Genomic DNA, 23,115 nt, shown 5'->3' with positions numbered 1-23,115 from the left:
GACAGCCCCGGGAGAGCCGCAGGAACACGGGACAGCCCCGGGAGAGCCGCAGGGAGCACGGGACAGCCCCGGGAGAGCCGCAGGGAGCACGGGACAGCCCCGGGAGAGCCGCAGGAACACGGGACAGCCCCGGGAGAGCCGCAGGGAGCACGGGACAGTCCCGAGAGAGCCGCGGGGAGCACGGGACAGCCCCGGGAGAGCCAGGAGAGCCACAGGGAACACGGGACAGCCCCGGAGCCAGGGGGATGGGGAACACGGGACAGCCCCGGGAGAGCCGCAGGGAACACGGGACAGCCCCGGGAGAGCCGAGAGAGTAGGGATGGGGAATGGAGGGGGAGAGGGAGTGGAGAGAGGGAGAGGAGGGATGAGGAAAATGGAGAGAAGGGAGAGATGGAGAGAAGGGATGGGAGAGAGGAAGAGGAGGAGTGGGAGAGATGGAGAGAAGGAACAGAGGAGAGATGAACAGAGGGATGGGAGAGCTGGAGAGGAGGAGCGGGAAGTGAAACCAGCAGGGAACACCTACCCAGGAAGGCCGCCCAGTGCAGGGGCTGCCGGTCCTTCTTGTCACACGTGCTGGGGCTGGCGCCTTTGTTGAGCAGCAGGTTCACCATCTGCGGGGTGCGGGGCAGCGTGAGCAGGGCCACCCCATGTCCCTGCCCACCCCATGTCCCTCACATCCCTGCCCACCCCATGACCCTGCCCACCCCATGTCCCTGACATCCCTGCCCACCCCTGTCCCCGGGCCTGCTCGATGTCCCTGCCCACCCCGATGTCCCCAATATCCCTGTCCCCTGCCCAGCCCAATATCCCTGCCCACTCCTGTCCCCGATGTTCCTGATGTCCTTGCCCACCCTGATGTCTTTGCCCACCCCTGTCCCCTGCCCACCCCATGTCCCTGCCCACCCCGATGTCCCTCACGTCCCTGCCCACCCCTCACACCCCTGCCCACCCCAATGTCCCTGCCCACCCCAATGTCCCTCACATCCCTGCCCACCCCAATGTCCCTGCCCACCCCGATGACCCTCACATCCCTGCCCACCCCTCACGTCCCTGCCCACCCTGATGTCCCTCACATCCTTGCCCACCCCATGTCCCTGCCCACCCCAATGTCTCTCAAATCCCTGCCCACCCCTCACGTCCCTGCCCACCCCCATATCCCTGCCCACCCCTCATGTCCCTGCCCACCCCTCACATCCCTGCCCACCCCTCACGTCCCTGCCCACCCCTCACATCCCTGCCCACCCCTCACATCCCTGCCCACCCCTCACGTCCCTGCCCACCCCTCACATCCCTGCCCACCCCTCACATCCCTGCCCACCCCTCACATCCCTGCCCACCCCGATGCCCCCGGCCACACCTCGAGGTGGCCGCTGTGCACGGCGTGGTGCAGAGCCGTGCGCCCGGTGCGGTCGGCCACGTTGACGGTGCTCAGCAGGGGCACCAGGGCCTCCACGCACTTGGTGGCCCGGTTGGCCGCGGCCACGTGCAGCGGCGTCTGCCAGTGCTTGTCGCGGGCGTTGACGTCGGCCGAGTGCTTCAGGAGCAGGTGAAGGGCTTTCTGTGGGGTGGGAGCGGGGAGCAGGGCTCGGACACGGCCCCGGGGAGCCCCAGAACCCCCCCCTAGCTCCGGATCCCTTGTGATTCCAGAGCTGCGACTGAGGCATTTCCCCCCACGCCTCAAAGGGAAGGAGCTGTTTGTGTCCGTGGCCACCCCGAAGCCACGGGTGGGGGTTTCTCTCAGGGTTATTCCCACTGGGAAAAGAGATATTCCCACTGGGAAAGGCCCTGGGGGCTGGACTGGTGTCGCCAGGATGGCACCTGGGCTGTCTCTGTGAGGCCCCTCCAGTGCTGGGTCCAGTTCTGGCCCTCACGGCCACAGAGACACTGAGGGGCCGGAGCGTGGCCAGAGCTGACCAAGGGCTGGGCCAGCAGGAGAAGGGTCTGGAGAACTCCTGAGGGAGCTGGGAAAGGGGCTCAGCCTGGAGCGAAGGAGGCTCAGGAGGGACCTTTTCACCCCACAACTCCCTGACAGGAGAGCGGAGCCGGGTGGGGTCGGGCTCTGCTCCCAGGGAACACCAGGATGAGAAATGGCCCCAGATTCCTCCAGGAGAGGGTCACGATGGACAGCAGCAGGAATTTCCTCATGGGAAGGGTGGTCAGGCTTTGGCACAGCCCAGGAGGGATTGGAGTGCCCATCCCTGGAGGTGTCCAAGGCCTGGAGGTGCCACCCAGGGCCCTGCTGGGGTTGGACTTGGAGACCTTTCCTGAGCTCCTGGGATTCTGTGAACCCCCCATCCCTCCCCTGGGCTGCTCCAGCTCCGTTTCCAGGTAGGACCTGAGCCAGGTGGGCTCATCCCACCCCATCCCAGCTGCGAATCCTGGCTGGGGGAAGGGAAAGCCCTGAACCACGGGAAGAACCACGGGAAGAACAGGGAGTGAACATTCCCTGGTGACTCAGCAGGACCCTGGGGATGACAAACGTGTCCCACTGACCCACACTGGACTTCCAGGGATCCCGACCCCATGGATCTGCCACTCTGCTCTTCGCTCCCAGGGCACGTGAACCCCCAGAAAACCAACCCAGCCATGCCAGAGAGCAGGGAAAGCATTTTGGGAAGGCTCCTCTGGGCAGCTGGGCACGGCAGAACTCGCCAGGTGGAAAAATGAGGGTAGCCAAACTCCCAAATTCCCAGAGAAGCAGCAGGAGCTCTGTGTTTTAGGGATCGTCCACACACATTCCCAACAAACACCTTCGTGTCCCACCCCGCTGAGCAGGAAAATCCCACTCAGGGCTTCGGATCTCCCGGCTCCAACCAACAACTCCTCACTCTCCAAACCAGGGCAAAGTTAATCGGGATGAAGTCAAACCCACAAAAAATAAAGGCCAGGAAAACTTTCCAATGGGATCTTTTGGGATCAGCTGCTGAGGGACAGGGAGGGAGCCCTGAAATCCCTCCAGCGGATGTAAGGATGGAACAGAGAAAGCCCTGGGGAAGGGGTGAAGGCAGAGAGGAGGAAATGGAGGGGAAAAAAAAAAATCCCTGGGAGATGCAGGGAAGGCAACCAAGGAGGTTTTTCCTCCCACTCTTTCCAGAACATTCCCCACCTCAGCCCAAACCAGGGCGAAGTTAATCGGGATGAAGTCAAACCCACAAAAAATAAAGGCCAGGAAAACTTTCCAGGGAGATCTTTTGGGATCAGCTCTTGAGGGACAGGGAGGGAGCCCTGAAATCCCTCCAGGGGAGGCGAATGTGGAGCAGACAAAGCCCTGGGGAAGGGGTAAAGGCAGAGAGGAGGAAATGGGGGGAAAAAAAAAATCCCTGGGACATGCAGGGAAGGCAACCAAGGAGGTTTTTCCTCCCACTCTGAGCCCAAAGCAGGGAAAGAGGAGGAGAAGCGCAGCCCCCTTCTTGCAGCAGCACCCACCACACCCCCAGGGAGCAGCCCCTCCCAGGGCACCCACCTCGTGGCGCGAGGCCGCGGCGCGGTGCAGCGGCGTGAGCCAGACCGTGTCCTTCGCGTTCACATTAGCACCTGCGGGGACACAGCGGGGCTCAGCAGGGTCCCAGCGCCCCAAAATCCCCTCTCCCCGCTGCCCAGAACCCAACAGGAGGCAGGGGAAATCCCCACAGGGCAGGTGAGGGCTCTGCAGGCGGAGCTGAGCATCCCAAATCCTGGTGAACGAGGCCCGGGCTGGGAATTTTGCGGAGTTTCTCGCTGTCGGGGTCACGCGGGATCGCGGCGGCCTCGGGGTTCCCTCTCTCATCCCAGTGTCCCCGAGGCTCCACAGGGTGAGGAGCAGGGTGAGGACACCCAAAATTCAACACACGGAGCCCAAACATGGAGTTTTTCCAGAGGGTGACAGGGGACACCACCCAAAAGTGAGCAGAACCCGCCGGATTCCAGGGGATTTTCTCCGGGATCAAGTGGAACTGCTCCTCTGAGCACCTCCAGCACCCCACATCCCCCTCCTGGCTCTGCCTCCAGCTCGGCTATTTTGGTTCCAAGAGAAAACAAAAATCTCTAGGGATTGATTATGGCACCATCCCCTAATCCTCGCCCGGCTGCCACCCCGCTCGGAGGGACCAAACCCCATCCAGCTGCACCCCAGAGGGCAGGAGCGGGATCGGGATCGACCCCGGGATCTCACCTGACAGAATGAGGAGCTCGAGGATTGCAACGTCTCCGATGTAGGCAGCAGCATGGAGCGGTGTCCGGCGTTCTTGGTCCTTGGGGGATGGGAAAACATCCATCCGTGAGTGTGGAGGGCTGGGACAGGGTGGGAGAGGGTGGGAAAGGGATGGGAGAGGGGTGGGAGAGGGATGGGAAAGGGTGGGAGAGGGATGGGAGAGGGTGGGAAAGGACGGGAGAGGGTGGGAGAGGGATGGGAAAGGGTGGGAGAGGGTGGGAGAGGGATGGGAGAGGGTGGGAAAGGGTGGGAGAGGGATGGGAGAGGGATGGGAGAGGGATGGGAGAGGGACGGGAGAGGATGGGAGAGGGTGGGAAAGGGATGGGAGAGGATGGGAAAGGGCAGGAGAGGGATGGGAAAGGGATGGGAGAAGGATGGGAGAGCCTTCTCCTCCTCCTCCTCCTTCTTCTCCTCCTCCTCCAGTGCTGCGCTGTGAGGGGCGGGAGATGGGAATGGAGCTGGCCAAGGGCTGGGCCAGCAGGAGAAGGGTCTGGAGAACTCCTGAGGGAGCTGGGAAAGGGGCTCAGCCTGGAGCGAAGGAGGCTCAGGAGGGACCTTTTCACCCCACAACTCCCTGACAGGAGAGCGGAGCCGGGTGGGGTCGGGCTCTGCTCCCAGGGAACACCAGGATGAGAAATGGCCCCAGATTCCTCCAGGAGAGGGTCACGATGGACAGCAGCAGGAATTTCCTCATGGGAAGGGTGGTCAGGCTTTGGCACAGCCCAGGAGGGATTTGGGGGACCCTGAGTGATGGATGGAGATGGGAATGGGAGGGATTTGGGGAGCACCAGGTGAGGCGTAAAAAGGATTTGGGGAGCACCAGGAAAGGGATGGGAGAAGGATTTTGGAAGCATCAAGTGAAGGATGGGGATGGGAGGGATTTGGGGAGCACCAGGTGAGGGACAGGAAGGATTTGGGGAGCACAGGGTGAGGGATGGGGATGGGGGGGATTTGGGGAGCACAGGGTGAGGGATGGGGATGGGGGGATTTGGGGAGCCCTCACCAGTACATTGATGTTCTCCTTCTGGTTCAGCAGCGACCGAACCTCCTCCACATCCCGGTTGAAGATGGCTTGGACCAGAGGGGGCTGCAGGGGACAACGAGAGGTGACAGTGACAGGGGACACGGCCGGAGCGCCGCAGCAGCCTGACCCCGCTCCGGGAGCAAATCCCGACTGCGGGAGCAAATCCCCACTCCCAGATCCCGTTCCAGGAGCAAATCCCCACTCCCAGATCCCACTCCAGGAGCAAATCCCCACTCACAGATCCCACTCCAGCCCTGACCCTGCTCCAGGAGCAAATCCCCGCTCACAGATCCCACTCCAGGAGCAAATCCCCACTCCAGGAGCAAATCCCCACTCCCAGATCCCACTCCAGGAGCAAATCCCCGCTCCCAGATCCCGCTCCAGGAGCAAATCCCCACTCCCAGATCCCGCTCCAGGAGCAAATCCCCGCTCCCAGATCCCACTCCAGGAGCAAATCCCCACTCACAGATCCCACTCCAGGAGCAAATCCCCACTCACAGATCCCACTCCAGGAGCAAATCCCCACTCGCAGATCCCACTCCAGGAGCAAATCCCCACTCACAGATCCCACTCCAGGAGCATATCCCCGCTTCCAGATCCCACTCCAGGAGCAAATCCCCGCTCCCAGATCCCACTCCAGGAGCAAATCCCCGCTCCCAGATCCCGGTCCAGCCGTGATCCCTCTCCAGGAGCAAATCCCCACTCCCAGCCCAGGTAGCACCCCCCTCACCCCATGTCCCCACCGGCCCCGGAGCCTTTTCCAGCCAGCAGAGACATTTTTTCCCGGCTGTTCATCAAAACGCGGAGCTGGGAATGGCCGGGAAAGGCAGGGCCGAGCTCTTCGCAACGGGAACAACTCCAGCTCCTGCCCCCCGAAATTTGGGCACAAATCCCAAATCCCTCTGGGACAGCCACGATCCCTGAACCCCATTCCTTGTTCCCAGACCTAAAAATCCTAAAAAACAGGAGAGGCAGCTGCTCTTGGGATGCTCAGCACCCCCCGATCGCTGCCGAGCCCAACACGGCCCTGTTCCAGCCTCGGAGCCTTTTGGGATGCAGGGATCCTTTTGGGATGGAGGGATCCTCCCTTCTGGAATGCAGGGATCCTTTTGGGATGGAGGGATCCTCCCTTTCGGGATGGAGGGATCCTTTGGGGATGCAGGGATCCTCCCTTCTGGAATGCAGGGATCCTTTTGGGATGGAGGGATCCTCCCTTTCGGGATGGAGGAACTCTTTGGGGATGGAGGGATCCCTCCTTTTGGGATTAAGGGATCCTTTTGGGATGGAGGAATCCTTTGGGGATGGAGGGATTTTTCCTTTTTGGATGGAGGGATCCTTCCGGCATTAAGGGATCCTTTTGGGACAGAGGGATCCTTTTGGGGATTAAGGGATCCTTCCTTTTAGGATGGAGAGATCCTTTTGGGATGGAGAGATCCTTTTGGGATTAAGGGATCCTTCTGGGATGCAGGGATCCTTTTGGGATGGAGGGATCCTTTGGGGATTAAGGGATCCTTTTGGGATGGAGGGATCCTTTTGGGGATTAAGGGATCCTTCCTTTTAGGATGGAGGGATCCTTTTAGGATGGAGAGATCCTTTTGGGATGGAAAGATCCTTTTGGGATTAAGGGATCCTTTTGGGGATGGAGGGATCCTTTTGGGATGGAGGGATCCTTTGGGATGGAGGAACCCTTTTGGGATGCAGGGATCCAGGTGCTGCAGCTCCCCCCAGCTCCGCCTACCCCCCCCCAAATCAGATTTAAAGCTCAAAATCCTCAAATCCCACTTTTTTCCACCCCTCCAGAGGACACCAAGCTCCAGCTGGCAGAAACCCCTTCCCAGCCCTGCCTGATCCCAAAAAAAGGGCACTCCAAGACCGGGAACACATCCCAGGGCAGGGCATCCCCCCGGAAGGCAGCGGCCTCGGCATCACTCCGTAAGAAAATTGGGGTTTTTTTTAAAAAAAAAGGGGGTTTTCCCCCAAAAAACAAATGAAGGGAAAAAGCTGGAAAACACCAGCGGTTGGAGCATCCCAAAAACCAAAAGTTCTGTTCCAATCGCTGGGGTCAGCCCCCGCTCCCTTCATCCCATCCCAAATCCCCCCTTTTTTCATCCCCCTCATCCTCAGCTCCTCCTCGCAGGGCTCCAAAATCCATCCCTGGATCGACGGCAGGAGCGGGGCCAGGGTTTGGTGTGGGGTTGGGATTGGGGGGGCTCTGGCAGCTCCCGGCCCCAAAATCCAGGGGATGAAGGTGGTTTTGGGGGAATCTGTGGGGAAAAGGGGGTTCCGAGCCCAGCGGGGTCACGGCTCCGCTGAGGGGATGGCACGGCTACGGGAGGGGTGTCCTGGCACCCCAGGGGTGTCCCCAAAACCCGGTGGGGACACTCTGAACCCCAGAAACATCCCCAAAACATGACAGGGACACTCTGAACACCCCAGAAACATCCCCAAAACATGACAGGGACACTCTGAATGCCAGAAACATCCCCAAAACCAGGTGAGGACACTCTGCACCCCAGAAACATCCCCAAAACATGACAGGGACACTCTGAACACCCCAGAAACATCCCCAAAACATGACAGGGACACTCTGAATGCCAGAAACATCCCCAAAACCAGGTGAGGACACTCTGCACCCCAGAAACATCCCCAAAACATGACAGGGACACTCTGAACACCCCAGAAACATCCCCAAAACATGACAGGGACACTCTGAACCCCAGAAACATCCCCAAAACATGAAGGGACACTCTGCACCCCAAGAGTGTCCCCAAAACCCGATGGAGACACTCTGAACCCCGGAAACATCCCCAAAACACGACAGGGACACTCTGAACCCCATGAGGGTCCCCAAAACCTGACGGTGACACCCAGAACCCCAGATGGGTCCCCAAAACCCGATGAGAATACCCTGCACCCCAAAAAAGTCCCTAAAACATAACAGGGATACCCTGGAACCCAGGAGCATCCCCAGATCCTAATGGGGACACCCTGAACCCCAAATGTGTCCCTAAAACATGACGGGGACACCCTGCAACCCCAGAAACATCCCCAAAACATGACAGGGACACTCTGCACCCCAGGAGGGTCCCCAAAACCCAACAGGGGGCTCCCTGAACCCCAAAAACATCCCCAAAACATGACAGGAACACTGTGCACCCCAGGAGGGTCCCCAAAACCCAACAAGGGCTCCCTGCACCCCAAGAGTAACCCCAAAACCTGATGGGGACACCCTGCGAGCCAGAGGTGCCCCCAAAACATGACAGGGACCTCAGAGGTGTCCCCAAAACTTTATGAGGACACCCCGCACCCCAGGAGCATCCCCAAAACCCGATGGGGACACCCCACACACGAGGGGCACCCCCAAAACTCAGTGGGGACACGCTGCACCCCGAAGGTGTCCCAAAGCCCCACGGGGACATGCTGCACACCACGGGTACCCCCAAAACCTGATGGGGACACCCTGCGCCCCAGAGGTGTCCCCAAAACCTCACCGAGAACACCCCGAACCCCAGAGGTGTCCCCAAAACCCCAACGAGGCCGCCCTGCAGCCCAGAGGTGCCCCCCAAAATCCAGGCCAGGCAGAAGGAAGCGCAGCGAGGCCGGGGCGGGCCGGGGTCCCATCCCGGGGGTCTTGGGGCTGGGATCCCCCCTTGATGCTCCGAACTCCTTGATCCAGGAGGTCTCATTCCCGGGATTCTCCCATTCCCGGGATTCTCCCATTCCCGGGGTTCTCCCGTTCCCGAGGTTCTCCCATTCCCGATCCAGCGGGTCCCATCCCCGGGGCTCTCCCGTTCCTGGCCGGGGATCCCACCCCTGGCCGGGGCCCTGCTGTTCCCGGTCCAGGGGCTTCCATTCCCAGGATTCTCTCATTCCCGGGGTTCTCTCATTCCCGATCCAGGTGTCCCATCCCTGCGGGCTCCGCTGTTCCCGGTCCAGGGGCTGCCATTCCCGGGATTCTCCTGCTCCCGATCCAGGTGTCCCAAGCCCAGGGATCTCCCTGATCCTCGGACCGGGGGGTCCCAGGGCCGGGATCCCCCCTCGATGCTCCGCGGTGCCCGGGCGGGGAGGTCCCTCCCGAGGGTCCCGTCCCCAGGGTTCCGCCACTCCCGGTCCAGGGCTCCCATTCCCGGGGTTCTCCCGGGCCAGGATCCCCCTTGGATGCTTCACATTCCCGATTCAGGGGGTCCCATTCCCGTTCCCGATCCAGGCGCTCCCACCCCGGGGGCTCCGCCGTTCCCGGGCCGGGGGGGGTCCCTCCCGAGGGTCCCATCCCGGGGGCTCTGCCCTTCCCGCTCCAAGGGGTCCCATCCCCGGCGTTCTCCCGCTCCCGATCCAGGCGCTCCCATCCCCGGCGCTCTCCCGTTCCCGGCCCGGCCCGGCCCGTGCCGACCGCGCTGGGCCCGGAGCGGGTGCGAGCGGCGACCCCCGCACATCCCGGGGCTGCGGCGGGGCCGGGGGCGGCGGGGGAGGGCCCGGCGGAGCGGGGCCCGCGGCCTGGGGCGGCGCCGGGCCGGGCCCGGTGGCGGAGCCGCGCTAGGCCGCACATCCCCGGGCTGCCGTGGCGGCGCGGCCCGGGCGCGGCGGCGGCGGCGGCGGCGGGCGGGAGCGAGGAGGGGAGGACGGGGCGGCGGCCGTACCTGGTCCGTGATGCTGAGAACCCCCATGTCGGGGCCGCCCTCAGCGCCCAGCTCCCGGCATCGGGTCCGGCCGCGGCGGCTCCGCTCGGGCGGCTGCGGGGCGGGGATGGAGCGCCGGGGATGCGCCGCCCACCGCCCCGGAGCGCCGCCGCCGACGGGGACAGCGGGAGCGGGGGGCGGCCCGGGGGCAGCGGCATCGCCCCGGGGGGACGGGGGACAGCAGGCGGAGGGGGCCGGGGGTCACCGGGCAGCGGCTGCCCCGGCCCGAAGGGTGGTGGGGTGGTGGGAGAGGGTCCCGGGGGTCGCTGCCTCTGAGCCGCTCTGCGGCGTCTCTGCAGTGGGAATCCCATCCGCAAGCGGCTGTTGGTGATCCCGGGGGGTCCCGGGAGAGCGGCTCCCCCAGGCCAAAGGGCGCTGGGACAGTGGGAGAGGGTCCCGGGGGTCTCGGTATGCTGCCTCCGTCCTGCTTTGTGGGATCTGTCCGATGCGAGTCCCGTTCTTGGCTGGCTGTCGGTGGCCCCGGGGATCCCTGAGCAGCGGCTCCCCCATCCCAAAGGGTGCTGGAATGGTGGGAGAGGGTCCCGGGGGTCGCCCATGTGCCACCTCCATCCCTTCTGTGGGGTCTCTCCAGTGGGAATCCCATCCCCAGGCAGCGCTCGGTGTTCCCGGGGGTCCCTGGGCGGGGACTCCCCCGATCCAAACCCATCCCGTGAGCTCGGGGTGGGGGTCCCGGGGCTCGGCGGGAGGATCCCGCTGGCTCCAGACCCCTCCCAGCTCCGAGCAGCGCCGGGCCGGCATTCCCAGCTCGGGAATCGTGTCCGGACTGGGAACTGGTGGTTCCCTGCGCTGTGCTGGCTGAACTGGGGCGTGCTGGGATGTGCTGGGCTGAACTGGACTGGGCTGTGCTGGGCTGAACTGGGTGGTACTGGGTAATGCTGGGCTGGACTGGGAGGCACTGGGAGGCCCGAGGCTGTGCTGGGCTGAACTGGGATGTGCTGGACTCTGCCAGGCTGTACTGGGAGACACTGGGAGGCCCTGGGGCGTGTTGGGCTGTACTGGGGCGGCACTGGGCGGCACTGGGCCACGCAATTCCCGCAGCCGTGGTGAATTCCCGGTCTCTCGGCTCCTCTGCTCAGTTCGGAGCGGGGCCGTTACCGGGACACGGCACCGGCGGCTCCCCGTCCCTCTCCGGACCGACCGACCGGGGGCACACTTGGGAGGCGGGGCCGAGCGCCTCCCTGGGCGGGGCAGCCCGGTTGGTCCCGGTTGGGTCCCGGTTGGTCCCGGTTGGATCCCGGTGCAGTGGCAGCCGCAGCCTCGGCCCGGACTACATTTCCCATCACGCCCCGCGCACACCGACTACAACTCCCGTCGTTCCTCGCAAGGGGGGCGTTGCCTCGCCCCGCCCCGTGACGTTCCCGGCGCTATGGCGACGTGGTGACGTCACGGGGTGAAAGGTCACGGCGGCGGCGGCGCCGCGTCCCGGCCCGGTCCCGGTTCCGGCCCGGCCCCGGTCCCGGCCCGGTCATGGCGGCCCGGCGGCTCCGCGGCGCCCTCCAGCTCGGGGCGCGGCAGCGCCTGCGGGCCGCGGCGGCCCCTCCCGGCAGGTGAGCAGCGGCGGCCCCCGGGCGGGCGGGGCCCGGAGGTCACACCGGCCCCGGGGGCACCGGGGCGGGCCCCGGGAGGCGATCGTGCTGCGGGGGTTCCTCCGGGCCTGCCCGCCCTCCCTTGCCCCGCGGGGTGGGAGGTTCGGGGGCACCTTGGGGAGCCGGAACGGGGCCGCGGGGTTCCGGTCCCGGCGGTGCCGCTGCCCCGGTTCCCGTGAAAGGCCCCGGGGTGGGGGAACGCTCGGTGGGCGGGGGGGTCTGACCTTGGGGCAAACCCCGCGTGGGGACACCGGGAGCGGGCCGGTGCCGCCCGCGAGGGCCCCGAGCCCCGCCGAGGGGCGAGCGCCGGTGTCACCGTGCCCCGGGCGAGCGGCCGGTCCCGGGGCCCGCCGGCCGTGTCCCCGCGGCACTGACCGCTGCTCGGGGCCGGGGAACGGGACCGGGACCGGCCCCCCCGGTTCCCGTGGGAAAGGGGGGATGTCCCCCCCACGTTGTCCCCCCTGGAGCGACACCGGAGGGGTGGAACGGGGCCGGAGCGGGACACGGGGGAGGAGCAGGAGAACCGGGGGGGCCCCCGGCGGGCAGCGGGCAGTTGTCCCCGCCTGGATTAGGTGTCCCCAAGGTCGGGTTTCCCGGCCTTCCTCCTCCTCCTCCTCCTCCTCCTGCTGCCAAGAGCAGCCCTGGGAGCCGCACTTGGCCCTGGGCACCGGCCCAGCCCCCCCAGGGGAGATTCCCAGCCCTGGGAAAGTCTGCAAGGGAGCTGGAGTGGTCAGAAAGGGACTCAGGGCTGTCTGGAAGGGGCTTGGGAAGGTCTGCAAGGGAGCTGGCAATTTGGGAAGGGGCCTGGGCTGCTCAGGAAGGGACCTGGAGTGGCCAGGAAGGAAGGCAGGCCTGTCAGGAGAGGGCCTGGGCTGGTTGGGAAGGGGTCTGGGCAGTTCTGGAGGGAGCTGGAGGGGTCAGGAAGGGAGCCAGGTCTGGAAAGGGACTGGACAGGTCTAGAGGGGATCTGGGAAGGTCTGAAAAAGGCCTGCACAGGTCAAGAAGGGGCCTGGGCCAGCCTGGAGAGAGCCTGGGCTGGTCGGGAAGGGACATGGATTGGTCTGGAAGGGTCCTGGGCCAATCTGGAGGGACCCAGATCTGTCTGGAAAGAGCCTGGGCCAGCCCGGAGAGAGCCTGGGCTGGTCAGGAAGGAACCTGGGCCAGTGCAGAAAGGACCTGGGCAGGACTGGAAGGGACCTGGGTTGATGGGGGAGAGACCCAGGCCAGGTGGGAACGGGGCTGGGATGGTCTGGAGGGGCCCGTGAGGCTCCGCAGGGATCTGGGGAGCTGCGGAAGGGCCCCCGGCCCCGCGGCGCTCCCGGGGCTGCCGCGCACGTCGCGGCTCTGCCGGTGACAGCCGGTGCCGCCCGGTGCCGCCCGTGTCCCCCCAGGCACACGGCCCTGTGTGGCCTCCGGCTCGCTGTGGCCTGGGAGCCCCGAGCCCAGCCCAGCCGCAGCTTCCTGAACCTCACCAACAAGCGCAAGGAGTACTCAGAGCGCCGCATCATCGGGTGGGTGCTGCTGGGACCCCGGCCCCAACCCCAACACTGACCTTGACCCCAACCCCAGCCCCAACCCCGGCCCCAACCCCGGCCCCAATCCCAGCTCCAACCCCAGCCCCAATCCCAGCGCCAACCCCAATACCAACCCCAGCCCATACCCCAGTTCCAGCCCCAACCCCAGCCCCAATCCCAGCTCCAACCTTGGCCTTGACCCCAACCCCAGCCCCAACCCCAGCCCCAACCCCAGCCCCAATCCCAGCTCCAACCTTGGCCTTGACCCCAAACCCAGCTCCAACCCCAGCCCCAATCCCAGCGCCAACCCTGATCTTAACCCCAGTTCCAACCCCAACCCTGATCCCAACCCCAGCTCCAACCCTGGCCTCAACCTTGGCCCCAACCCCAGCTCCAACCCCAGCTCCAGGCCCAATCCCAGCCTTGGCCCCAACCCCAACCCCAGCCCCAATATCCCAGCTCCAACCCTAATTTTAGCCCCAGTTCCTGCCCCAATCCCAGCCCCAGCCCTGACCCCAACCCCAACATTGACCTTACCCCCAGCCCCAACCCCAGCCCCAATCCCAACTCCAACCTTAGCCTTGACCAAAACCCCACCCCCAATCCCAGCTCCAGCCCTGGCCCAACCCTTGGCCTTGACCCCAACCCCAGCCCAAATCCCAGCCCTGGCCCCAGCCCCAACCCCAACCCCAGCCCCAATCCCAGCACCAACCCTGGCCCCAACCTTGGTGTTGACCCCAATCCCAGCCCCAAACCCAGCACCAACCCTGGCCTTAAACCCAACCCTAATACCAACCCCAGCCCTTATCCCTGTTCCAGCCCCAACCCTGACCCCAACCCCAGCTCCAACCCTGGCCCCAACCTTGGCCTCGACCCCAACCCCAGCCCCAATCCCATCTCCAGCCCTGACCTTAAACCCAGCGCCAACCTCAGCTCCAACCCCAACTCCAATCCCAGTTCCAACCCCAATCCCAGCCTTGGTCCCAACCCCAGCCCCAATCCCAGCTCCAACCCTGATCTTAAACCCAACCCCAGCCCCAACCCCAACCCTGACCCCAACCCCAGCTCCAACCCTGGCCCCAACCTTGGCTTCAACCTCAACCCTGACCCCAACCCCAGCCCCAGCCACGGGCCCAATCCCAGCTCCAGCCCTGACCTTAACCCCAGCCCCAACCTCAGCTCCAACCCCAACCCCAGCCCCAATCCCAGCTCCAGCCGTGACCCAGCACCATCCCTGCCCCAGGTACTCCATGCAGGAGATGTACGACGTGGTGGCCAACGTGGAGGACTACAAGAACTTCGTGCCCTGGTGCAAGAAGTCCGTGGTGGTGTCGCGGCGCTCGGGCCACGTGAAGGCGCAGCTGGAGGTGGGGTTCCCGCCCGTGCTGGAGCGTTACACGTCCATCGTCACCCTGGTGCGGCCACACCTCGTCAAGGTGAGCAGGGACCTCAGGCTGGACACCGGGACAGGGCTGGGCCAGCAGGAGAAGGGTCTGGAGAACTCCTGAGGGAGCTGGGAAAGGGGCTCAGCCTGGAGCGAAGGAGGCTCAGGAGGGACCTTTTCACCCCACAACTCCCTGACAGGAGAGCGGAGCCGGGTGGGGTCGGGCTCTGCTCCCAGGGAACACCAGGATGAGAAATGGCCCCAGATTCCTCCAGGAGAGGGTCACGATGGACAGCAGCAGGAATTTCCTCATGGGAAGGGTGGTCAGGCTTTGGCACAGCCCAGGAGGGATTGGAGTGCCCATCCCTGGAGGTGTCCAAGGAAGGGCTGGACGTGGCAGGTCGGTCCCAGGCTGGACTTGATCCTCCAGGAGGGTTTTCCAACCTCAAGGATTCTGTGCTCCCGGTGGCTCCCGGTGGCTCCTGGGCCCCCTGACCGCTGCCTCCCCCTCCCCCCAGGCCGTCTGCACCGACGGGCGCCTCTTCAACCACCTGGAGACCAACTGGCGCTTCAGCCCCGGCATCCCTGGCTACCCCCGCACCAGCACCGTGGATTTCTCGGTACGACCCCACCCCGAGCCCCCCGGGGAGGGCAGGGCTCACCTGCCGGGCCTCACCTGCTCTCCTCCTCCTCCACCTCCTCCTGCCCAGATCTCCTTCGAGTTCCGCTCCCTGCTGCACTCCCAGCTGGCCACCATGTTCTTCGACGAGGTGGTCAAGCAGATGGTGGCCGCCTTCGAGCGCCGTGCGGCCAAGAACTTCGGGCCTGAGACCCGCATCCCCCGGGAGCTCATGTTCCACGAGGTCCACCAGACGTGAGGGCAGCCGGGCCGGGCACCCCCGGACTGTGCCGGGCCCGCCCCGAGCCCACCCCCCAAAATATTTATATTTGAGTGCGTCTCCGCTGCCGTTGCCTCAACGTCCCCCGGGGCTGCCGTGAGCCCCCGGCCCCAGGAGCTGCGTCCCGGCGCTGGACTCCCTGGTTTTGTAGCTGATTTGGGGGTTTAAGTTTTGTTTTAGTTCTTGGTTTTTTTTTTTTCCTTTTGTTCTTCTCTTTTTTTTTTTTTTTTTTTTGTGTTTTAACCCTTATTTTTGGTTGGTTTTGGTTTTTTACCTCCTCGGCCAGGCCGGAGGGCCCCGGGTGGGGGCAGCTCCGGTGCCTGGGCCCCCGCCGTGCTCTGGGAGAGCGGGAGGACGGGGAGGGGGTTTTGTTGTGGGGTGGGGGCGAGGGGGATCCTACCCGGAGCTGCCGGGACTTCCCCCCCCCCCCCCCCATTTCCTCCCCAGCTCTTCCAGGAACAAAAGGGAAGGAGCCAGCGCAGGGAGGAGCCCCCCAAGAGCCCCCCCCGACGTCGCACACTTTGCACAAGCCACACGCACAGGGTGGGGAGGGGGCGGCTCCCGCTGCCGCCCCCCCCCCCGCCGCCCCCCACCCCCAGCACCCTCCGCAGGGACCACCACGGTCCCGACCCCACCCCCAGCTGCCCCCCCCCCGGCCCCACTCGCGGTTCCTCACCTGTGGCGGGGGGCACAGGGAGGCCTCGGCTCCCCACCCGGCCATGAAGCCCCCCCCCGCCCTGGGAGGGTGAGGGGCTCCCTGAGCCCCCCCCTCCCGAGCCCGCCCTGGCCGTGCTGCCCGAGGAAGGGCTTTTACAGGCCAATAAAGAGCATTTTCCAAGGGTCAGCAGCCTCCTGGTCCTCATTGAGCCGTGGGAGGGGGGATTTGGGGAGGGGGCTGCATGCCGGGTCACCCCCCCCCCAGACCCAAACCAGGCCGGTTCTGCCGCCACCACCGAGGGGCCAAAAGGCCCCAGTGGGACCCCCGGGTGGGGGTCCCATCCCCTGCCCAGGGAGGGAGGGGGGGAGCCTGGGGGTTTGTTAATAAAAACATTTATTTTGCATTTTTGTTGTTGTTTGTACAGAAGTACCCGAGAGCCGCGAGGAGCCGGCGCGGGGGCCCGGGGGGGGGTCCCAGCTCTGGCTCCCGGGGGCTTCAGGCAGGGGGGAAGGGGGGGGTCACACAAACACGGGGGCGCGGCCGGGGAGGAGTGTATCGAGTCCCTGCGGGGGGGCCGGACACGGGGCTGGACTGAACCCCTCTCGGGGGGGCTGCAGCGGGGCAGGGGGGGGGTCTGTGCCCCCCACAGCCCCACTGGGACCCCTTTAGCCCTCCCCCAGCCCAGCAGTGAGGGAACCGAGGGGCTCCCAGTGTGGGGAGCCGGGGGGGGCTCCCAGTGTGCGCAGTGAGAGCTGCTGGGGTGGGGAGGGGGCACGGGAGCCCCCCCACCCCAGCAGGGTGGGGGCTCTGGGTGTGGGGCAGGGGGGGACCCCATGGCTGCCTCTGCCCCTCCCCAGGGTGGGCAGAGGGGGAGGGGGAGCAGCCGGGGGGGGGTCCCGGGGGGGGTTCAGTGCCGAGGGCGTCCGGGCCGGGCCCGGCAGCGCGGCGTTCCCTGGGGAGCCCTGTCCCCGTCCCTTCTTTACCCGGATTTGTAGCCCACGAGCTGCATGAGGCCCTTGGTGCTCATGGATTTGGGCCTCTCCAGGGGGAATCCCAGTGCCCGGCTCCAGATGAGCTGCGACAGCACGCCCAGGGCCCGCGACACCCCGAAGAGCACCGTGTAGTAATTCATCTCCTTCATCCCGTAGTACTGCGGGGACAGCGGGGTCAGCGCGGGCAGGGGGCAGCCGGGAGCCCCCCCAGGCCACAGGGACAGACGGGACATGGAGAGGGAGAGGGACAAATGGACAGTGAGAGGGAAAGAGCAACAGGGTGAGGGACAGATGGATGGGGAGAGGCAGGGAGAGGGATGGATGGGACAGGGAAAGAGATGGACGGGACAGGGAGAGGGACGGACAGGACAGGGAGAGAGACAGACGGACAAGGCAAGGGACAGACGGAGAGGGACGGATGGAGAGAGGGACGCACACACAGGAAGGGGAGCAGAGAGAGGGACAGGGAGAGGGACACATGGACAGGAGGAGGGACAGACAGGACAGGGAGAGGGACAGACAGAGCATGGGGCAGACAGGGAGAAGGACACGTGGACAGGAGGGACAGACAGGACAGGGAGAGGAACACGTGGACATGGAAAGGGATCCACGGACAGGGAGAAGGACGGACTAACGGGGAAAGGGACAGACAGGATGGAGAGGGGGACACAGCCAGGGAAAGGGACAGAGGACCCGGGGCTCACCTGCAGCAGGACCCCGCTGTGGGCGTCCACGTTGGGCCAGGGGTTCTTGGCCTTGCCCTGCTCCAGCAGCACGTTGGGGACAATCTTGTAGAGCTGTGCCACGAGCTTGAACAGGGGATCCTTGGGCAGGTGCTTGAGGGCGAACTCCCGCTGGCAGGTGTAGCGCGGGTCCGTCTTCCGCAGCACCGCGTGCCCGTACCCCGGCACCACCTGCAGGCACGGGGGTCAGAGCCTGGGCCTGATCTCCAGCACGGCCCCTGAACCCCAGCCCTGACCCCCAGCACAGCCCTGACCGCTGGAACAGCCCCAAACCCCAGCCCTGACCCATGGAACAGCCCCTGACCCCTGGAACAGCCCCTGAACCCCAGCCCTGACCCCCAGCACGGCCCTGACCGCTGGAACAGCCCTGACCCCTGGAACAGCCCTGACCCCTGGCCCTGACCCCTGAACAGCCCTGACCCCTGGAACAGCCCCCTGACCCCTGAACAGCCCTGACCCCTGGAACAGCCCCTGACCCCTGAACAGCCCTGACCCCTGAACAGCCCCCTGACCCCTGGAACAGCCCCCTGACCCCTGAACAGCCCTGAACCCCAGCCCCGGGCTCACCCTGCCCGAGTTGAGCGTGTTCCAGATGAAATCCCGCAGCTTCTCATCCGACACGTCCTGGCCCAGCTCCTTCTGCAGGTCAGTGAGCCAGAGCAGCACCTCCTGCAGGAACGGCCCGAGTGAGGCCAGGGGAGTGCAGAGAGGGACGAAGGGACACGTGGAAGGGGAGAGGGACACATGGAAGGGGAGAGGGATGCATGAACAGGAGGGACAGAAGGACAGGGAGACAGAGACACGGGACAGTGAGAGGGACAGACAGACAGGAAGAGGGACACATGGACAGGAGAAGGGGCAGACAGGACAGGGACAGGAACACGTTGACAGGGAGATGGACAGACAGCAGGTGGGGGCAGACAGACAGGAAGAGGGACATGGACAGGGAGAGTGACAGGAGAAGGACACATGAACAAATTGACAGGGAGAGGAACAGGGACACCGACAGACTGACAGCGAGACGGACACGGACAGCGTGACAGGCAGAGGGACACGGACAGACTGACAGGCAGAGGGACACGGACAGCGTGACAGGCAGAGAGACACGGACAGCGTGACAGGCAGAGGGACATGGACAGACTGACAGCGAGAGGGACACGGACAGACTGACAGGCAGAGGGACATGGACAGACTGACAGCGAGAGGGACACGGACAGACTGACAGGCAGAGGGACATGGACAGACTGACAGGCAGAGGGACACGGACAGACTGACAGCGAGAGGGACACGGACAGACTGACAGGCAGAGGGACATGGACAGACTGACAGCGAGAGGGACGCACAGGACCCACCTGGTTGGCGAGGCCGTGCAGGGGCCCGGCCAGGCCGTTCATGGCAGCGGCGAAGGCGAGGTACGGGTCCGACAAGGCGCTGCCCACGAGGTGGCTCGTGTGGGCACTCACGTTCCCTCCCTCGTGGTCACTGCCGGGGTGAGGGGGGACCATGAAGACTCCCCCAGCCCCACCAAACGCCTTCCACGGCGTTTTGGGGGTGGGGGTACGATGTTCCCAGCCCCGCCTGTTCCCGGTGACACTCCCGGAGCAGCCCTGGCACGTCCCTGGCCCCGGGGGTTGGGAACGGGGCCAAACCCCCGCCCACTCCTCGTCCCCACCTGCTCCAGGTGCGGCTCGCAGCTCCCTACCTGTGGATGGTGAGGTAGAGCCGCATCAGCTCGATGAACTGGGGGTCGGTGTAGCCCAGCATGTTGGTGAAGTTGTGGGACCAGTCGAGGTTGGGGTCGATGGCCCCGATGCCGCTGCCCTCACGGTACAGGTTGCGATAGATCTTGGCGGCCACGCACGGCAGCTTGGCGATCAGGTCCATGGCGTCCTCGTACACAAACTGCGACCAGCGGGGTGAGACTGTGCTCCCCTGACTCCCCCCTCTGCACCCAAATCCACCCCCAAAAGTCAGCGTCGGGGCGCCGGCTGCCCCCGTACCTCCCAGTACTTGGCGCGGTGGATGCCCTCGGCGTAGGCGCGGGCGAACTTGCTCTCGCTGTTGAGGGCGGTGACGGCGGCGCTCAGCTGGGACATGGGGTGCAGGTTGGTGGGGAAGTTGTCCAGCATGGTCACCACGTGCGAGGGCAGGGCTGCACGCTTGGCCCACTCCCGGGACAGCCAGGTCACCTACGGGACGCGCCGGGGCTGAGCTGCGGGGCCGGGGGCTGTCAGAGCCCGCTCCGCTGTTCCCAGCCCCCGTCCCGGTGCTACCTGCTCCTGGGTTGGGATTTCTCCGGTCACCAGCAGCCAGAAGAGCCCCTCGGGCAGCGGCTCCTCTCCCCCTGCAGCTTTGGGCAGCTTCTTCTGGCACTCGGGAATGCTGTACCCACGGAAGCGGATGCCCTGCAGAGCCGGGAGCGTCAGCGGGGCTGGGGTGGGATGGGGTGGGATGAGGTGGGATGGGGTGGGATGGGGTCCTACCTCATCAGGATCCAGCACAGAGGTCTCGTAGATCAGCCCTTTCATGCCCCTCATGCCGCCGTACACCTGGAAGGGGCCGGCAGGCCGCGGTGAGGGACGGTGGCAGGGCCCGGTGGCCCCGGCACGGCCGCGGTGGCCGCACACTCACCATGTCCACTGTGATCTGCCCGATGGCCGTGCTGCCGTGCTGCTGCCGGAAGCTCTTGATCTTGGCCTGCTCCTTGGGGATCATGGTGGCCAGGACGTCTTTGAGGTTCTGGGGACAGGGGAGACGGGAGGGGGATGTGAGATGGGAGCTGAGCACTGGGGAGGGGGGGACAAGAGAGGGTGACAGGAAAGGGGGGTTCCCTTGGAGAGGGGTGACAGAAGAGGTGGGACAGGAGAGGGGAGTGACAAGGGATGGGGAAAGAGGAGAGAGAACTCCCCTTGGAGAGGGTGATGGGAAAGGGGGCGACAGGAGAAGGAGCAATAGAACAGGGGGTTCCCCTTGGAGAGGGGTGACAAGAGAGGGGGCCACAGGGAAGGGGTGACAGGACAGGGGGTGACAGGAGAGGGGGTGACAGGAGAGGTGGAGATGGGAAAGGGGAGGGGGTGACAGGAGAGGGGCCTCCCCTTGGAGAGCGGTGACAGGAGAGGGGGCCACAGGGAAGGGGTGACAGGAGAGAGGTCACAGGTGACAGGACAGGGGTCACAGGAGAGGCCCCCCTTACCGTGGTGGTGCTGGCGTGGCGAGCAGCGAAGAGGACGCACGGTGCATTCTGCGGGACAGCGAACACAGAGACGCTCTGTCACCAGGGCAGAGCTGCCTCTTTTTGGGGGGTGCAGCCACACGAGCCCCCCCAGCCCTGTGGCCGGAGCTGCCCCACGACCCCAGCGAGACCCCGGTTCCCAAGGACGCCGTGTCCGGCAGCGGCCGGAGCCGCTTCCTTCGCCCACGCGGGCGCGGATCAGAGCCGGGATCAGCCGGGACCCGGAGCTGGCACGGGGAACGAGGCCGCGTTCTCCTTCCTGGAGCCGAGCCCGGCCAGCCACGGCCGCGGTTTTCCTGCGCCGGGGAATCCAAACTTTGTTCCTCGCCCACGCGTGGGAACCACGGGGACTCCGGCCGGCCGGGGACACCCCGGGAACACCCCGGCGCTGGCAGCGCACGGGCACGGGGACACCGGGGGACACCGGGGGACACCGGGGGACACCGTGCCGGGGGCTGCCACCCGCAGGGACACCCGGAGCTTCCCCGGGGCCGGGAGCTGCGGCAGCGCCTGCGGCAGAGCCAGAACATGACTCGGTTTTTCCGCTGGCTGCCGGGAGGACGCGGGGGGGCCGCGCTGCGGAGAATCCCCCCCGGTGTCCCCCGGCCCCCCGCGAGCCCCCGGCCCGGCCTGGGGGGTCCCCGGCACCCCGGGCGTGGCCGTGGCGAGTGGCGGGGCCGTATCCCCCCGCAACAGGCGGCTCCGGGAAGGGAAAATGCCGGCGGAACAATGGAGGCGGCAGCGGGAAGCCCAAGGTCAAGGCGGCCGCTGTCGCCGCCGCGGGGGCCCCGTCACCCCCCATCCCCGTGTCACCCCCAGTGTCACCCCAGTGTCACCCCGTTTTGGGGGTCGCCACGGCTCGTCCCGGCTGTCACCGAGGTGCCACTGGCTCAAGGTCACACGGGTTGGCGGTGACACCGGGCACCGGCTCGGGGCGGGGGGTGCCGGGGCGCACCGTGACCCTCCGGGGGCTCCCGCTGGGCTCGGGAGTGCGGGGGCTCCCCGGCTCGAGGGTGAGCGGTCAGGCCGAGGGGAGGAGGAGGAGGGTCGGGATCACGGCTCAAGCCGGTGCGGGGCCGGTGAGCAGGGCCAAGTGGGGCATCATAAATATCCCAAAATATCGCCCGGTCGATAAAGACACCGCAACGCCCGTTACGAAACGCCGGGGCTGCGGCCAAGACAAACAGACCCGGGGGACCGGGGCTCGTCCGGCCCGGTACCGATGCTCGGCCCGCACGGGGGTCCCCCTCGCTGTGACCCCGTTGTCCTCTACGGCACCGGGACGCTGAGGAAGGGCGGCGGCGGCGGCGTGGGGGAACCCCGCCTCCACCCTCCCACTGCCGGTACAGCCGGGCGGGGGCTCCCGGGGCCGGCGCGGGGCTCCCCGGGGGGCGCCCGGGACCCCCCAATCCCGGCGCTGCAGCGCAGCCGCACAACGGGGACGGGGGCGCGGCGGGACCGGAGCCCCCAGCAGGGGCTGCCCCAGGGCGGGGGCCCCCACACGGGGCTAAGGCAGCGGCGGAGCCCCCCGAGCGCGGACCGGGCCCGGAGCCCCCCGAGCCGCTCCCGCTGCCTGCGGCTCTGACAAGGCCGTAGCGGGAGAGCCCGGCGCCGGTTCCCGCCACGTGCTGCTGCCCTGGTCCCGATCCCGGTCGCGATCCCGGTCCCCCCCGGTCCCATCCCCCCTTCCTCCGCCGCCAACGCGCGGCCCCTTTAAGGCAGCGCCCCCCGCGTCGCCCCTTTAAGAACCGGACCCCCCCACCCTCCCTTCCCCCCGCGGCGTCGCCCCTTTAAGGCGCGGCGAGGCCGGGCCGGGCGCGCTCACCTTGGGCCCGCGGAGGCGCGCGGCCGCCCGGCTGCCGGCGGCGAGGAGCGTCATGGCGGCACCGGGACGGGACAGGCCGGGACAGAGCGGGGCCGGGACCGGGAGCGGGAGCGGGACCGGGACCGGGGCGGGAGCGGGGCCGGAGCGGCGGCGGCCGGGGGTCCTCACCACGAGGGCGTGGCGGAGCGCGGCGCTGTTCATTAGCATAACCCCGCCCCCTCCGGGCAGGCCGTTCGCTATTGGCCAAGCGGCGCGCCGTGGGGCGGGGCTACGCTAATGAAGCGGCGAGGGGCGCGAGCTATAGGTGGCCGCCGCATTCGCCTGATCAGGGCCAGGGGTGGGGTGAGGGGCGCCCGCCCCGTCTCGTGACAT

At 66.2% G+C, this 23,115-nt stretch overlaps 3 protein-coding genes across 3 annotated transcripts in view; 1 reads left to right on the top strand and 2 right to left on the bottom strand.

Annotated features, from left to right (window-relative positions):
• The window catches only part of ANKRD52 (ankyrin repeat domain 52), a 40,844-nt gene extending 30,904 nt beyond the window's left edge, over positions 1–9,940 (bottom strand). The window contains exons 1-6 of the mRNA XM_082299137.1: positions 9,851–9,940; positions 5,193–5,276; positions 4,151–4,229; positions 3,464–3,534; positions 1,358–1,558; positions 524–611 (exon numbers count right to left, since the gene is read on the bottom strand). Coding sequence (XP_082155263.1) covers positions 524–611; positions 1,358–1,558; positions 3,464–3,534; positions 4,151–4,229; positions 5,193–5,276; positions 9,851–9,877 — 550 coding nt within the window. The 5' untranslated portion in view covers positions 9,878–9,940. The remainder of the gene's footprint in view (positions 1–523; positions 612–1,357; positions 1,559–3,463; positions 3,535–4,150; positions 4,230–5,192; positions 5,277–9,850) is intronic.
• A 1,370-nt stretch (positions 9,941–11,310) lies between these two features.
• On the top strand, positions 11,311–16,137 carry COQ10A (coenzyme Q10A). The gene is made up of 5 exons (XM_082299084.1): positions 11,311–11,457; positions 12,888–13,007; positions 14,254–14,446; positions 14,913–15,014; positions 15,105–16,137. Exons 1-5 carry the CDS (start codon positions 11,378–11,380, stop codon positions 15,270–15,272), a joined length of 663 nt encoding a protein of 220 aa, XP_082155210.1. The 5' UTR covers positions 11,311–11,377; the 3' UTR covers positions 15,273–16,137.
• Positions 16,138–16,327: 190 nt separating this feature from the next.
• CS (citrate synthase) lies at positions 16,328–22,925 on the bottom strand. The gene is made up of 11 exons (XM_082299083.1): positions 22,744–22,925; positions 20,880–20,927; positions 20,318–20,425; positions 20,170–20,235; positions 19,960–20,091; positions 19,687–19,875; positions 19,389–19,588; positions 19,039–19,168; positions 18,254–18,355; positions 17,648–17,857; positions 16,328–17,101 (listed from the first exon to the last, which is right to left on the bottom strand). Exons 1-11 carry the CDS (start codon positions 22,795–22,797, stop codon positions 16,931–16,933), a joined length of 1,410 nt encoding a protein of 469 aa, XP_082155209.1. The 5' UTR covers positions 22,798–22,925; the 3' UTR covers positions 16,328–16,930.
• Between the last annotated feature and the right edge of the window lie 190 nt (positions 22,926–23,115).

Source organism: Coloeus monedula (genome assembly GCF_965178545.1).
Source record: "Coloeus monedula genome assembly, chromosome: 30".
NCBI classification, from domain to species: domain Eukaryota; kingdom Metazoa; phylum Chordata; class Aves; order Passeriformes; family Corvidae; genus Coloeus; species Coloeus monedula.
This window is presented reverse-complemented; position numbering and strand designations above follow the sequence as displayed.

Bases quoted from the DNA above. Each gene is read 5' to 3' on its own strand.
- COQ10A (XM_082299084.1), top strand. From the start codon at position 11,378: ATGGCGGCCCGGCGGCTCCGCGGCGCCCTCCAGCTCGGGGCGCGGCAG. The intron at 14,447-14,912 runs GTGAGCAGGGAC...CCCTCCCCCCAG, and splicing joins TGCGGCCACACCTCGTCAAG to GCCGTCTGCACCGACGGGCG. The intron at 15,015-15,104 runs GTACGACCCCAC...CCTCCTGCCCAG, and splicing joins CCAGCACCGTGGATTTCTCG to ATCTCCTTCGAGTTCCGCTC.
- CS (XM_082299083.1), bottom strand. From the start codon at position 22,797: ATGACGCTCCTCGCCGCCGGCAGCCGGGCGGCCGCGCGCCTCCGCGGG. The intron at 19,589-19,686 runs GTACGGGGGCAG...CGCTGGTCGCAG, and splicing joins ACCGCGCCAAGTACTGGGAG to TTTGTGTACGAGGACGCCAT. The intron at 17,102-17,647 runs GTGAGCCCCGGG...CTGTCCCCGCAG, and splicing joins ACAGCGGGGTCCTGCTGCAG to TACTACGGGATGAAGGAGAT.